General features: G+C 37.3%; 1 protein-coding gene across 1 annotated transcript in view; it reads left to right on the top strand.

Annotated features, from left to right (window-relative positions):
* The window catches only part of dmxl2 (Dmx-like 2), a 145,268-nt gene that overhangs the window by 86,254 nt on the left and 42,074 nt on the right, over positions 1-16,940 (top strand). The window contains 8 exon segments of the mRNA XM_073033155.1: positions 1,154-1,261; positions 3,821-3,990; positions 6,962-7,059; positions 12,395-12,521; positions 12,523-12,561; positions 13,200-13,412; positions 13,414-13,465; positions 14,433-15,508. Coding sequence (XP_072889256.1) covers positions 1,154-1,261; positions 3,821-3,990; positions 6,962-7,059; positions 12,395-12,521; positions 12,523-12,561; positions 13,200-13,412; positions 13,414-13,465; positions 14,433-15,508 — 1,883 coding nt within the window.

The raw sequence follows: 16,940 nt of genomic DNA, 5'->3' as shown, positions 1-16,940 counted from the left end.
CCAATTTCATGTTTCGACATTTTAAAAAAACTGGTATTAAAAGTAAATAAAAACTCCTGTTCAAGTGAATGGAATTAACTTTTAAATATACTTATTTCCCAAAAAAATCAATAAAACATCTAATTTTAGTTGTTATTGCACTGTTTTTAAATGTATTAATATTCTTGACTTTATTTCTTACATCCATCACATACATGAGAAGTAAAAATCTTTATGTTACGTCACACATGTGCAATCATGGTAATTTGTAATAAATAGAACAGTCAATGTGTACTCAAATCAGTGTGAGTTCATCAGTCTGATGGCCTGGTGGAGGAAGCTGACTCAGAGCCTGTTGGTCCTGGCTTTTATGCTGCAATACCACCTCTCAGATGGTAGCAGCTGGAATAGATTGTGGTTGGGATGGTTTGGGTCCCCAATGATCCTACAGGCCCTTTTTACACACCTGTCCTTGTAAATGTCCTGAATCATGGAAAGTTCACAACTACAGATGAGCTGGGCTGTCTGCACCTCTCTCTGCAAAGTCCTACGATTAAGGGAGGTACAGTTCCTATGCCAGGCAGTGATGCAGCCAGTCAGGATACTCTCAATTGTGCCCCTGTAGAAAGTTCTTGGGATTTGGGGGCCCATACCAAACTTCCTCAACCATCTTGTGTGAAAGAGGCGCTGTTGTGCCTTTTTCACCACACAGCTGGTGTGTACAGACCACGTGAGGACCTCGGTGATGTGAATGCCGAGGAATGCCCTCTCGACCCCCAGATCCATTGATGTCAATAGGGGTTAGACCATCTCCATTCCTCCTGTAATACACAACCAGCTCCTTTGTTTTGCAACATTGAGGGAAAGGTTGTTTTCTTGACACCACCGTGTCAGAGAAATGACTTCTTTCTTGTAGGTCACCTCGTTATCCTTTGAGATAAGGCCAATCAATGTAGTCTCGTCGGCTTAGCAAATTGGAGCTGTGGGTGGTAATTCTGTCATGGGTGTACAGGGAGTAAAGGAGGGGACTCAGTACACAGCCCTAAGGGGCTCCTGTATTCTGTTGGAACTTATTTAGGAAAACTAATGTAGTAATAAGTATACATATAGTAAATGTAAGCATATCCATGATGGCCCTGTATATTGTAAAGTAAAATCTTTTTTTTAATTTGAGGTGAAACTTTGGATGAATGCGGCTTACGTTATTTGCTTGCCATGCGCTTGCATATTTGTCTCTTGACATCACTGCCTCCAGTTTATAGACTTCAGCTTTTACATCAAGGTATGAGATTTGGGTAAAGTATCAAAGTGTAATTTAATTACTTAAAGGGTAATTGTTACTGTTGTTTTACTTGTGCAAGTCTCAGAATTAACTATATTTAAGTGATTTGTAAATATTTCCTCTTAGTGGGGTGAAAGGAACCTGGAACCATTAAATGGAACCATCACATTCTAACCTGTAGTACTATACATGAAATTGTAGTTCTACTGAGGTAACTAATTGTCTGTCATATACTGATGTCTCCGTTAGCCCTTATCATTACTGAACGCATTAAATTTCCTACGTCACAGTGAATCAACTTCAAGATTTTGTCACTTGTAGCTTCTGGGTTCCACTATCTCAGCAGCTTAACACTGCATGTGCAGCCACTTATTTTCTCTTCACTCATTTTCAATTACAAGTAGCAGCTATTTCTTCACCTGTCTCATTGTACTATAGATGTCCCTCGCTATCTAACCGCATCTTCCTCTTTGCCTTAAGCCCTCAACACTCTTTGCTCTGGTGCCCCTTCTCATATTTTCCCCATCATGCTTGCTATCAAAAATCTGAAAGTACTAGATTTGACTGAAATGTAAACTGAACGCTTTAGCATGTTCTGAAGCAGGCTGACCAAAGAGAAGGACAAAGGCAAAGTGAACTTCCTCTTTTGTTACCTGTTGTTACCATTTATCTCCTGACATTTTGCCTCCATCCCTAGCTGTTGGCTGGGAGAAGGAACTAATTGGGAATCTACAATGTGAAAGATAATGAGTGTTTGAAAATGTTTTGTCTGTAATAACGTACCTTAAATTCTCACTGTTCTTTAAAATACAATTAATCTAGAAAAAAAAGTGATAATGGAAAGATTTTTGTTTCTTTCAAAAAAAAGCTAACATGTGCCAGATCTATGGTAAAAGTGTTTTAAGTTTGTTTAGGCTTAGGCAGTGTTAACCATCAACCATTAATTTATTCTGAAATGGTAATAATAGAGAACATCACTATTGGTTTAATAACAAACTTCATATTTTTCTTTACAATTTTCTCCATTTTTAGAAGGTATTATGTTGGCTGATTGCTGGATTTTTGTAATGTGGATACAAAGCAATTTTACCAAACTGATTGCCTTTGTGATGCAAAACAACAAGGGCACCGTTAGCAAAGGTTAACTATTCTTATCCCTGTTAAAATGTGCACTGCTATTGGAACTGTCCAGTTTCCTTGCCTGGAGGCCTGTTCCATAATTTATTTTGAGTTGGCAGAATTCTACTAAGAATTAATCTATTAACCTCTATTCAATTTCTGCTTTTTATCAGAACACTGAACAGTCCTATTCCAAGTGAATTCTAAGTTTATAGTATGCAACTTGATATGAAAACTCAGAATCTCCAGAAGCTCAGAACTTAGTAAATAGAAGTCATGAAGTTGTAGTTGTCTAAATGACAGTAGTTCCAACCAGGAACTTAAGGTAATGATTGTAGATTAATTAATATTGAATGGAAGTAGTTGGAGCCAAGGCAGAATGAACTGGCTTTGGTCTTTTCATTGTGTGGTTGAAATAGTTCTCACTGAACCACAATAAGCTTAAAACAATAGTAGTCATAACATTGAATGATAGAACTTGTAAAGTGAGGAAATTGAGCTGCTATGTTTGAATAACATATAGATGTTGAGATATAAATAATAATGAGAGAAGCTAAGGAGGAAACTTTGGAGTACACAGGGAATAACACTGTAGTCATGAGTTAGAAGAAAAGACACCTTTGGAAAAGGGGGCACAGTAGCATAGTGGTTAGCTTTGCAGTGCCAGCGATCAGAATTCAATTCTCATTGCTATCTGTAACGAGTTTGTATGTTCCCCCTATGGCTGTGTGGGTTTCTTCCAGGTGATCAGGTTGCCTTCCACATTCCAAAGACATACCAGTTAGTAAGTTGTAGGCATGCTACGTTAGTGCTGGAAGCATGACGAAATTTTTGGGCTGCCCCCAGCATATTCTCAGACTGTGATGACCATTGACACATACGGTGCACTTCACAGTATTTTTTGATATTTTGATGTTAATGTGACAAGTAAAGCTAATCTTCATCTTGTCTGATGACTATTATATGGAGTAAGATCATATATAAAGAACAAAGCAGGTGAATGGAATGGTTGCTCATGCTGAGCACCACGGGCAAACTGAGAGTGGGTGGTCTCGTGTATCAAAGCTACAGTCACAGATATTGATTATTGTAATTGCGTATCTTCATCCTATGGACAGGATTAAAGGCAGATCAATATCAATATGGCTGGGAAATCATGCAAGAAAATTAAGGGAAATTTTGATTTGTAAGAAGTAATGAAGCAGAGCTTTATAACCAAGAGAAACAAATATTTATAATAGGTAGCTTTAACTTGTATTGCAAGTACAAGTATATGACTCAGTCATATTCTGTTAAGATTTTTCTAGCATAGATCAATCATGATAGTAGTTTTCAGCTGCTAACTTTATACAATGAAACAGGACTGTTATTTTTGAATACTTTTAGTACAACTACTTGAGCCAAAACTCTGGATGAAAACACTGTTCTTGCATTTTGCAGGCTTGTCTACGTGCCACTTTGCCTGGGCCTTTCATTCTGAAGCTGAGGAAGAGTTGCTTAATATGATCCCTGCCATACAGAAAGGGGATCCTCAGTGGTCTGATCTGAAAGCCATGGGAGTGGGCTGGTGGATTCGAAATATTAATACACTCCGCAAATGCATTGAGAAGGTATTGCGTTTCTAACATCTTACCAACTCCAAACAATAGTCATGAAAGAAGTACATAAATGCATTAAGGTAAAATGTAGCTTATATAATTTGTGAGGAGAGTGTGATGTTTTGGTTAGTTAGTTACTGCCTGTTATGCTGCTGCTGTTTTGGTTGGGAAGCATTTAAAAATGTGTCATACAATGCAGGTGAGAATGAATTTTGTTTTTAATCTGCCTCGAATGTTTTATGTAATTAAGAAATATTTTGTGCATTTGCAATGCAAACTGATCAATCTCGGTTTAAGATGGAATATTTCATGCTTATTTCCTTATTATCTCTTCACAACATGAGTAAGTTCTGGTTATGTAGTGCCTTCTGTTTTTATATAGTCTGGTTCTTTTGAAGTTGCTAAGTAGCTAATATTTTTGTTTTGGTAGAATTATGGCTAATTTACATTTTTTTTGTATGGGAAAAGTCACATAATAATTGCCAGTAAAAATAGAGTTACATAATTAAACTGCTGACTGAATTACCTTAAACAGCTTTGGTATAGTCTTTAAGTGATTATTAAGTATGCATATCTCTTAATTTAGTACAGAATTAAGCAGATAAGAATAACACTATATTTAATTTTAGTCTGAACGTTCAGTTATGTAGACTTGGCTAGTGTCATTAGAACCAGAATAAATGAAGTCAGGAGGTGAAAGGTCACTTTCTAGGTAAATGCTAAATTCAGTTTAATTATGGTTGTGGTGGGGGGGGGGGGAACCTTCCTGGAGCCTCACTGTCTGGATTTGTATTATAGATTATAGCAATTTACTGAGGTATATGCTGCCAATGTCCATTGTCCTTTGATGGGCTGATATGAATCTAGAAGAGAAAATTGAATAAGAAATTATTCTGAGAGTAGTCTACGCTGGAATTGTTCTTGTCCACTCTCGTACCTGATCCCCAACTCAATCAATCTGCCTGGGGTCTAGAGACAAATCAAATCCGGCATTGATTCATCCCTGGTTTATTACCCTCACTGAGTGAAGAGTGTTTCTCCTTGCTTCATTTATGAATTTCTCATCATTTTTAATAGAATACATGTTTATTACATTATTTTTATGGCACTGCTAATGAAATGTTGACAGTGTACAGTATTACAATAACATTAAAATGGCTGCAGGGTTGGAAGAAAATATTTCGATATTTGCTCATAAATTGTAGGGACAGAGCTACCAATGAAAATGGCTATTAACCATGGTGGTAGAAATTTTGATGTAGAAGTCTAGCAACAATGGAGCAGTATGTGGTGTTTAGCAGTTTTGACTATTACTATTACTGCTGAGAAAAGCATGTTAAAATCAGTCCTCAAATCACAAATGTCCATCACAGCCACTTTAAGTTGGATCCTATATTTCCAATTTAAACTTGTTTTTGCCCTCAACCTTCCCCTCCCCCATCACCATAGTCTGTAGTCTGGCCACCTCTCACAAACGTCGTTTCTTGATTCTGGCCTCTAGTTCACAGTTTATCCTACACTCTGGAAGTCTGTCTCCAGACCCCTTTGCTTCCTCGTCTTTATCTCCTCTAAAAGCACTTCGGTCAAGTTTAATATTGTTTCTTCCTTTTATAATCAGGATCTGTTCTTTTTGTACTCTGAAGAGTTTTGCAACTTTTGTCTATATTAATGCCATTATGTGATTGTAACCTATTGCTGTTAATATGTATTTTTTGAAATTGTCTTGTGCATTTTGTCCTGGCTTTTAGTTTTATGAACAATCTGTAAAATTAAGTTTTTCTTTTTAAAATATTATAGAAAGTAAAGTAAATTTAGGAAAACTTTATTGTTGTGCAACATATACATTGGGGTATATAATTTCTTTGTCTCCTTTGCTGAAATAATTTGCATTGCATATTTTCATAAAACTTTTTAATTAACCTGGATTCCAAATGATATGGAATGGTAGAGCCCAGCCTTGCTTGGTTCTGTAGTATTGCGCTGGGCAACCTACTACCTGTGCTGCTGTAGGCAGACTTGGGGTCACGTTGAAAATCAGTATGTTTGAATGGGCATTTGCAGTTGGAAGAATTTGGAGCGCAAATGTTTTTTTTCTGCATATTTCACTTCACATTTGTCAATCTGTAAGTTTAATATAGGTTATATTTACATATTTTAATTAGCATTTAGAACATAGAACAGTACAGGCCCTCTGACTAAAGCTGTTGTGCTGACCTTTTAATGTACTCTTTAAGATCATTCTAACCCTTCCTTCCTACGTAGGCACATGATCGATAGAAAAGGCTATCTAAGAGTTTCTTAAATGTCCCTAACCTAATGTATCTGCCTCTACAACTAACTGAAAATAAATTATGAACTTTGACAAAAGGCAGAGCTCCAATTCCTGGTTTCTAGCATACCTGGGGACCTTGTTTGGCACCTTGTTCTCTAAGGCATACATGTTAAAGACAATAGGTGAGATCAGGATCCAGCCCAGTCAAATGCTAGGGAACTTGGGCAAAAGTTAGGTTCAGCACAGTCTGTCCTATTAAATTACTTTTAATGGCATACTAAATGCAGTGTTTAACCCTTAGCATAATAGCCTAGCATGAAACTTTCACTTTAACTGTGTAGATTATGAGTCCTTCACATAAATGTTTCACAATTCCATGTAAAAAATGTTAAATTTTGCTTTAAACTTTACCTTGCGCATATGTTGCAATTGCAATTTTAATTTTACGCAAGTATTTTGAATGAATTTGTGCAAGGTTGTGAATTCTTAAATGTGATTCACATTAAGCATGATGTGTTGTCATTACTGAATGCTGACACTGTCTTGGAGCTGGTGTTAAGCAAAAAATATTATTGTAACTAAATTTGATGATGAGTACTGTTGCTATATTCATAACTATGATGTCCCAGCGAAACAGTTTTCTAATTTAACCAATCTCTTCGGTGTTACTGGTATAGAAATGGGAATACTTCTTTCCTCTTTCCCATACAGGTTGCTAAAGCTGCTTTCCAACGAAACAACGATGCATTGGATGCTGCGTTATTTTATCTTGCTATAAAAAAGAAGGCTGTACTCTGGGGTTTATTCAGGTCAGTTCAGTTGTAAAGTGTATGTAAAGCACAATTATAAATGGAAAATGATGAAGACTTCATTTGATATCTATTCTTTCAAGTTGTGTCTTTCCTACAAATGATCAGAACTAACCCTGAAGATTCAGACTGAGATTCAAGATATCTCTTGGGGATATAAACATATTCCTTATGTAAACCACAGTGATAAGATTTTTTATTTGTATTTCTTCTGTTACTGATTTGACTAAGTTAGTCTGAAGAATTTGTTGATGTTTAATGACATCCTGTTTTTAGTCTTGATGCACTTTATATTTAAGTCTGAAAGAGTATTTCAGTTTTTCTATCTTTTGCTCAAATATTGGTATCCTGTCCTTTCAAGGCTCTTTGAAACTAAATGATACTTGGTATAGATTGTGCTATAATCAGCCTTTTCATTTGATGTGTTTTATCTGCATGATTTTTTTTAACATGAGTGAGCCTAAATCTGCAGTAATGCAATTCTGTGGTGTTGTGTTATCCTATGCACATATATCTGATAATTTTTCATAAAACTTTTAGACTTTTGCTGTCATTAGGCTATCTTGAATAGGTTTACATTTTTTCAGCAACGGTTGTCCTCCATTGCACTTCATGTGTGTAGTTCTGGCAAGAGCACTTGTGAAAATACAGGCAAATCACAGAAAATGAATCTTTTGCTTACTAATATTTTGTTTCAAGTCAATAATATCAAGGAAGTATCTGAAGGAAACTCTGATATTTTTCCATTCACGGGTTTTTACCTCCAAATGTGGATACAAGAATAGGAAAGTTGTGCTAGAAAGCAGTGGCTAACCACAGCTAGATTACTCCATACAATTATATCCACCACATTATAAAATGATGTACTCACAATAGAAAGTACACAAAAAATAAAAACTGCCAGAACTGAAGAAATTTTAGTCATCACTTGGAAATGGTTAGGTCTTGGTTGTTTTATTTGGAATCGAGGAAGCTGCTGCATGTTTGGTTATCTGTATTTAAAAAAATACTTCAGCCTAAATAGGACTAATCAGAAGGATCATGACTTGCATAGCAGAGAGGCCAACAACCAGGAGGTGCAGATTTAAAATAATTGACAGAAAGATGAGAAATTTCTACATTAAGTTGATGTGGTCTGGAACTGCCTACTTGAAGGAATTGTGCACAATTTCTAGTAATTAAACAGTACTTGGTGATGCACTTGAAATGTTGAAACTGACAGCCAACCTAAAACTGGAAACTGAAATTAGGATGGTAAGCTTTTCTTTGGCCAGCATTGACACAATAGGACATTTGTATTTTTTCTCTCTGCAATTCAGTGTCAAGGCTACAGGAAGCACGGGAAGGAGGTATTCTCTAACATCGTATCATTTCTCCTTCTTGTCCACGAGATATTATTAGTGCAGACTGAATTGATGGCATGCTTTCTTTAAAGAGGATGAATAAGAACACGTTGAAGTTTTGGGCAATAACTAGCATTTTTGGAGACCTCCAAGTAGAGTTCAGAGGCACAGGATATTGTCAGGCTAAAAATCTTTATTAACTAACTTCAGCGTTTTGCTTCTTCTCTACAGGGACCTATAAGCACCCATTTCCTCTAAGTTCCAATGACATACAGGTTAGGGTTAATAAGTTGTGGGCATACTATGTTGGTGCTGGAAGCATGGCGACACTTGCAGACGGCCTCAGCACATCATCAGCTGTGTTGATCATTGATGCAAATGATGTTTCGATGTACATGTGACAAGTAGAACTAATCTTATCTTAAAAAGTGGTCTGGACATTTGCTACTGATATAATTGAAGGTTTACTACATTGAGGGAGAGGCCATAATTTATTTAACTTATATGTTGTAGAGTTGTGCCAAGCTTATAATGGCCATTAGGTGCCCATTTTCTGTAATCCCATTTTATTTACCCCACTTTTTATTCAACTGCTTTCAAATTCTGCATTTATTTACTAGGGATATTTTTAATGGCCATTTAACCTATAAATTGTGCATCTTGGCGATGTTGAAGGGAACTGGAGTAAAAAGAGAAAACCTAGAAAGTCACATGAAAAACTCATATAGACAGCATGGAGGGTCAGAACTGAAGCCACGTTGTAGGAGCAATGAGGCAGAAACCCTACTAATTTCACCACTCTTTCACATTCCAATGCTGCACTAAATATCCAGTGATGACAAATTCAGAACAATATGGTGCAAATTCCCAAATGTGTAGTCTTTGGGGAATGACATCAATTACATGTGCTTGTGATGTATAAATATCTGTCCTCACATTTTGACCCAAGGTGATTTCTAAAAATTTGGCTTGATGCTATATGGAGTGATATACAATTCAATTTCTCAGCATAGTGTTTCATATTGTCTCACCAAGATACTGCATTCAAGTAATTAAAATTAGCAATATGAATTGATTAATTTTATTATTTACCTTGTAGATTACATCTTTGCAAATGAATACTAAAGTTCCAAGAATATATGGGGTCATGTGGTTCCATTGTTTACAAAGGGTTCTAAGAGTAAACCTAGCAATTATCAGCCTGTAAGTTTGACGTCAGTGGTGGGTAAATTAATGGAAAGTATTCTTGGAGATGGTATCTGGATAGACAGGGTCTGATTAGGAACAGCCAACATGGATTTGTGCGTGGAAGGTCATGTTTGACAAATCTTATTGAATTTTTTGAAGAGGTTACGAGGAAAGTTGACGAGGGTAAAGCAGTGGATGTTGTCTATATAGACTTCAGTAAGGCCTTTGACAAGGTTCCACACAGGAGTTTAGTTAGGAAGGTTCAATCATTAGGTATTAATATTGAAGTAGTAAAATGGATTCAACAGTGGCTGGATGGAAGATGCCAGAGAGTAGTGGTGAATAACTGTTTGTTAGGTTGGAGGCTGGTGACTAGTGGTGTGCCTCAGGGATCTGTCCAATGTTGTTTGTCATATACATTAATGATCTGGGTGATGGGGTGGTAAATTGGATTAGTAAGTATGCAGATGATACTAAGATAGGTGGCCTTGTGGATAATGAAGTTGGTTTTCAAAGCTTACAGAGAGATTTAGGCCAGTTAGAAGAGTGGGCTGAAAGATGGCAAATGGACTTTGATGCTGATTAGATGTGAGGTGCTACATTTTGGTAGGACTAATCAAAATAGGACATACATGGTAAGTGGTAGGGCATTGAGGAATACAGTAGAACAGAGTGATCTAGGAATAATGGTGCATAGTTCCCTGAAGGTGGAATCTCGTGTGGATAGGGTGGTGAAGAAAGCTTTTGGTATGCTGGCCTTTATAAATCAGAGCATTGAGTATAGGAGTTGGGATGTAATGTTAAAATTGTATAAGGCATTGGTGAGGCCAAATTTGGAGTACTGTGTACAGTTCTGGTCACCGAATTATAGGAAAGATGTCAACAAAATAGAGAGAGTACAGAGAAGATTTACTAGAATATTACCCGGGTTTCAGCACCTTTTGTTACACAGAAGGGTTGAACAAGTTATGTCTTTATTCTTTGGAGCGTAGAAGGTTGAGGGGGGACTTGATAGAGGTATTTAAAATTATGAGGGGGATAGATAGAGTTGACATGGATAGGCTTTTTTCCATTGAGAGTAGTGGAGATTCAAACAAGAGGACATGAGTTGAGAGTTAAGGGGCAAAAGTTTAGGGGTAACACGAAGGGCAACTTCTTTACTCAGAGAGTGGTAGCTGTGTGGAACGAGCTTCCAGTAGAAGTGGTAGAGGCAGGTTCAATATTGTCATTTTTTTTTTTACAAAAAGGATAGGTATATGGACAGGAAAGGAATGGAGGGTTATAGCTGAGTGCAGGTCGTTGGGACTAGGTGAGAGTAAGCGTTCGGCACGGACTAGAAGGGCAGAGATGGCCTGTTTCTGTGCTGTAATTGTTATATGGTTATAAATTTCTATAGGATGAGCCAGACTTTAAAAGAAGTTGTTCATTGTAAAAGTTGGTTTTAAGTCCATCACTAAACTTCCTGCTGCTGTCTGTAAAAAGTTTGTATGTTTTCCTTTTTACTATATGAGTTTCCTCTGGGTTCTTCTGTTTCCTTCCATATTCCAAAGACCTACAGTTAGTAGGTTAATAGCTCACATGGGTGTAATTGGGCAGCACAGGCTTGTTCAGCTAGAAGAGCTTGTAACCATGATGTATCTGAAAACAAAAATACAATAAATAAAGGCTAAGACACAAATTTGTTGCAGTGCTTTATTACTTAGCTGGTGTTAGTGACCAGAAATACAATGGTGGGATGATGCATGCTACGTGGTGTAGAAAGTCACATATTGTATCATTGAGTACATTTTCAAATGTGGTTTCTGTAGTAAATCATCAGCTTAAACAAAATATCTTCAGAGATCCACAATGTTTGAAAAATGAAAAGAATGCATGTTAGGTAACTTGGGATAGAAATTATTCAATATGTGTAAACTTTATAAGAAAATTGTGGACTTCCCACTATGGTGAAGAGAGGGAGGAAGTCATGAGGAGAGTATGCCAGTTGAAGATAGTTAAGGAGAGGGAACACTATCAGATTGCTGGAAAAGATTATGTGGATGGGGACTGTTAGGGAATTGGCAGAGGAGTGGAGAGAGAACAGTTGAGGAAGTAGTTAGGGATGCTGGTTGCAAATGAACTAGAAGATTAAAAAGGATCCAAGGAGAAATTTGGAATAAGAGGGTGCATAAAAGATAAGATACTGAGAGAGAAGCAGAGATTAAGGATGGGGAGGGGCATTGTTGGGGAAGATGATACATGGAATAGAAGAATTGACGTTTGTTGAGGGGCTCAGGGATCACATTTGTCATGAGGGAAACTTGAAGAGAATGAAATCCATCACAAATCTGGAAGATTTAGGCAGAAACAAAGAAACTAACCTTAACTGAAAATGACCTAAAATGAAAGAATTTGATTCTGATGGTCTGACAATATCCTTGACACTGATCCTTTTAAATAATACGGGGATAGACTGTAATTGTTTGGTCAAGTACCCACACTTAACAAAAAAAAAACATTGCTTAATTGACGTCAATTGTACGAGGTTCATTAATTGATGGCACTATCCTGGCTTAGGTCTATATGTAATGCATTATACACAGGGAAGACCATGCAACCATTTATACTTGCATGTGTTGTGTGTAAGAGGTACCCAATTATACTTGATGATTGGGGTTCCTATAAAATTCCATTATATTGTTCATAAAATCTTCAAAATAATAAACTGGTTTGTTTCCTTGATTAGTGGAATAATGCTAAAGCATAGTTACACATTTAGCACATGCAGCGGAAATGCAATTCAAAAACTATTTTTGTTTCCTTAGATCTCAGCAGGATAAGAAGATGACTGACTTCTTCAAACACAATTTTAGTGAAGATAGATGGCGTAAAGCAGCTTTAAAGAATGCATTTGCTTTGCTGGGTAAACAGCGCTTTGAGCAAGCTGCTGCATTTTTTCCTTTTGGCTGGTTCTTTAAAGGATACCATTGAGGTATTGTTGATTTTTCCTTCAAAGCATAATTAATTTTTTTTTCCAAAGTAACCTAGCCAAAGCAGTATTTCATTACTTGTGATCTGCTGTAATAGATATCATTAGAAAATGTTACCTTTATAGGGACCAAGATTGCTTAAAAGAAACAGTTTTTATCAGTTCATTTAAGTTTAATGGCACTTAATGCTGAAACATCATTTCAACTTTAGTTTTAATTGTCATTCAACCATACACATGAATACAGGCAAACAATACAGCATTAGATATCTAGAAATTGAGTGTTTAAAGTAAACCCACATTTCATGTACTGCTATAATACACTTGATGGTGGAAGGAGGAGAATGTTCTTTGTATTTTTAAACATCCAGGTGTCTACATATTTCAATGTAGAGTACAATTCAATTATTCATTCAGACTTGTGTAACACTCGCTTTGCCTAGTGCATGATCTCGGGGGTGATGACCCTCCCCCCCCCCCCCCCCCCCCCCCCCAACCTGGCCAAATGTTAGAACTCTTGTTTATACAGAGAAGTCATTTTATTAGCCTTAGCAGCTAACTTAAAAGAGAAATCCTTACACTTGCATGAATGTTTGTCTGACTTACTGTCATACTGAAATGCAAAGTTTATGCTTTGACAGGTGATCTTGGAAAAAATGGATGATATCCAGTTGGCCATGATTATTGCACGATTGTATGAATCTGATTATGAAACTTCCTCTACTTGTAAATCTATCCTCTATGAGAAGGTTCTTGGCTGTAAGCCAGGTGGGTCTGAGTTTGCACCAAGTAAACTGCACCCAGATCCATTCCTGCGGAGTATTGCATATTGGACAATGAAAGATTATTCCAATGGCATTGGACACATTGCTAGAACAGCCTACAAAAAGTACCGAAGAACATCCAGGTATGAATGCCCACTCTACACTTCTTGTTTAAATGAAATATGCAATTAAATTAGTCGGAAAAATAGAGACACGGGACTTACAATGTGGGAAATCTAGACCAACATGCAAAGGACAGTCAGCATTTTGGGTCGGGACATTTCTTCAGGACTGTATGACCCCCAAAATGTCAACTGTCCAGTTGCCTCTATAGATGCTACCTAACCTGTTGATTCCTCTATTTCCTTTGTGTGTTGCTTGTAGGAATAATAGGTGCATATAAAGTTTATTTTAAATAATATTGGCCAAGGTGTTAGGTTACAAGGTGTATTTTTCTTTAAGTTTAGGTACCATTCATTCTCCTGTGTCCCAAAATGATAATTTTTGGAAAAAATGCCACCAGTCTTACTTGGTAAAGATAACCAAGTAGCATCTGTGAGCAAAAGGCTTTCACAGATCTGAGGATGAAGTGATTACAATGGTCGATTGGGTTCTAGCTGCAACCTTGCAACTCTAATTATAGTTACAGAAATTGACACTAATATTGCAAGCAAAAGTAATATTACCTCACTTATTGAAACACATGCTCTGCCCCCAGCTAAATGAACCCTGCCCTCTGACCTTAGCTACTGCCAACTTGTTGGTGTTGTGTTCCGCTACTTATTCTCAGAGGCCACTCTGCTAATTCACACAAACCTTCCACATTGGCACTCATTTTATATCCCCTACTCCACCTAAGCTTGCTCTCTTATCAGAGAAGCCATCATTTACCATTATGTTGCCAATGGTCACTTCTGATTGTTGCAGTTCCTATTGCATTATCTCTGTCGGAAGGTGGTCTTGAGTCTCAATATCTGGGGCTCTGGCAACTTCACTATTCATGTGGTGTAATTGCCCCATATGGGTGTAATTTATGAATTTTGACTTGGTTGTATCTAACCTAGTAAATTGGAAAAAAAAGTATTTATTGTAGTGTCTACTATGTTGCAGGAATTCTCATAAAGTCTTGCAATCCAGCAGTCTTCAGTTTTTACAACTATCTCCGTGCACATCCACTACTAATGAGAAGACATTTTGCTCCTCCTGAAGGGTCATTAGCTACTTTAGGACTTGCAAAGGAGAAAATCAGTGAAGATGAAATTAACCTCATTGAGAGGAAATTATTTTTCACCACGGCAAATGCTCATTTTAAAGTTGGTTGCCCAGTCTTGGCTCTTGAGGTACTGTCTAAAATCCCCAGAGTCATGAAGAAATCAAAGCCATCCTTGACAACTGAAAGCTCTAGTACGAGTGACCAAGACAAAAATGGTGCAGTAGAAAACAAAAGAAGCACTATAGGTGCAAACTGGCCACAGACTTCATCAGGCTTGGAATGGGAAACCAGTAATTCTGCTGGGATTGACTGGAGTGCACCAGTAGTGACATTTTCTGATGAGCCCCTAAAACTTGAATGGGATAATGACTTAGAAGATGACTATGAAGAGGAAGAGGCAGGTGGTTTGAATATGAAAGATGCAGAAATGGTTAAAGAAACTAACATTGAGAAAGGAGTACCTCAAGAGTTCCAGTCAGTTCCAAGAGAGGATTCCACTTCTAATGACTCTCGAGTTGATGTAATAGCAGAACAGCTAAAATTCAGAGCCTGCTTGAAAATTCTAATGACTGAACTTAGGACATTAGCTACAGGATATGAAGTAGATGGAGGGAAGCTCCGATTTCAACTCTACAACTGGTTAGAAAAAGAAATTCATGCGATGCATCAAATCTGCAATTATAAAACTGAAGTGAAAGATGTGGTTGTTGAAATAAATAAAAAGATCAGTGATTCATTTGACCAAGATGAAGTAACTGAGAGTATAGAAGCAGCTTCATATGAAAGGCATCAGATTGATCGGAGGCGGCTCCAAGCAAAACAAGAACATGCAGAAAGGAGGAAATGGTGGTTGCGGAGAAATCAAGCTCTGCTGAGAGTCTTTCTTAGCTACTGCAGCTTGCATGGAGCTCAGGGTGGTGGCTTAGCTTCAGTCAGAATGGAACTTGTCTTCCTTTTACAAGAATCTCAGCAGGTAAAATTCTTAAGTGGTCTTTTAATGGTAGAATAAAAAAACACTCCATGAAATCATATGGTTTTAACCATGAGAATCTAGAAGATGTATTTACTAATTAATTACTAATGATAAGTACATATTTTGGCATCTTGCATGTAATCTAATCAGTGGGTAAAGCAGAGTGACCTAGAAATTTGTATGCATAACACAAGTTGGAAAATCACATCAATATGGAGTTCAAGCAATTTTGCTCATGCTCTGGTTAAATTTTTGGTAGCCTCTGATGTTTTGTGCTCATTTTTGGATGAAAATTTAAAGTTTAATTTCTTTTCTTCACCCCCCCCCCCCCCCCAATCAATTCAAATGATGAGAAATGTACTTTGTGCATTACGTTATTGCCTACATCACGGGGATTTTTCAACCACATCAGACTGAGAAGCATCAGTCAGTATTCACTAGGTTTTGCTGACAGTAGTTGGTTAGAAGGCCTGTAATGAAAAACCAATATTTATTGCTGGGCAACATGCAGAGTGCTATACAGATGTGCTGCATAGTAAATAGCTTACTTTGCACACAGTTTATGCTGAAGAATGATGCTGTTTTACATCTTCAACCACCTTGCTGCTGACCAAATTGACTCGGAATGTGAATTTGTCCAGACGCAACACACCTCCTCCTCCTGATAGGGATCACAGTTATAGGGGACAATCTTTCCCACATCACTGTATGCATGAAGTGTTAATTTGATGAAAGACTAAGGGTGTAAACTGTTCCATTGAAAAGATATGCTGAATTATGAAGGAAGTACTGATAATATGCACTTATTGTTGAATGTTCACTGTCCAAGTCCACTTCACTGACGTGTATAACTGCCATTATTTCACGGGTTAATGTACCGATTTTATGTTCTACTGATGTGTGCAGAAGACATTTCCTATGTAACAGGCATTGAACCAGTAAGGATAACATTCCCTGGTTTTCTGGAAGGGTTTTCACAGAAGTATAACGTTTACAGGTTTCATTGAAGGGTCATCACAGACGACTCTATCCATCTAGGGTTTACATGGAGCCACTGGTTAGACTTGTGTTTATTCCAGGCCACAGCTATTTTTATCTTGCATACTACAGCTTGCTGCTCACTTCTGTATTAGAGAAATGCTTTTCATAATATTTTATCTGCTTCTCAATTGACCTTCAGGAGAATGGCTAACTAACCAAAGGCATCGGTGGTCAGCTGCCGACTTCCTCAAAATACATACACACACTCAAAACCATCATTTGTGGCCAGTAACAAATCAGTCAGTCACAAAGATTGCATATTAATGCCATAGTTACAATGAGTTATTGCAGTTTACTATGGTTTCCATTTTTTTATTTGATAAAGTGGTCTTGATTCAATGGCAAGGATATCCAAGGTAATAGAGAACAGGGTCTGCTGCACAAACATGGT

Source organism: Hemitrygon akajei, chromosome 30, assembly GCF_048418815.1.
Source record: "Hemitrygon akajei chromosome 30, sHemAka1.3, whole genome shotgun sequence".
In the NCBI taxonomy this organism is placed as follows: domain Eukaryota; kingdom Metazoa; phylum Chordata; class Chondrichthyes; order Myliobatiformes; family Dasyatidae; genus Hemitrygon; species Hemitrygon akajei.
Note: the sequence above shows the minus strand (reverse complement) of the source record. Positions and strands in the feature narration are given on the sequence as shown.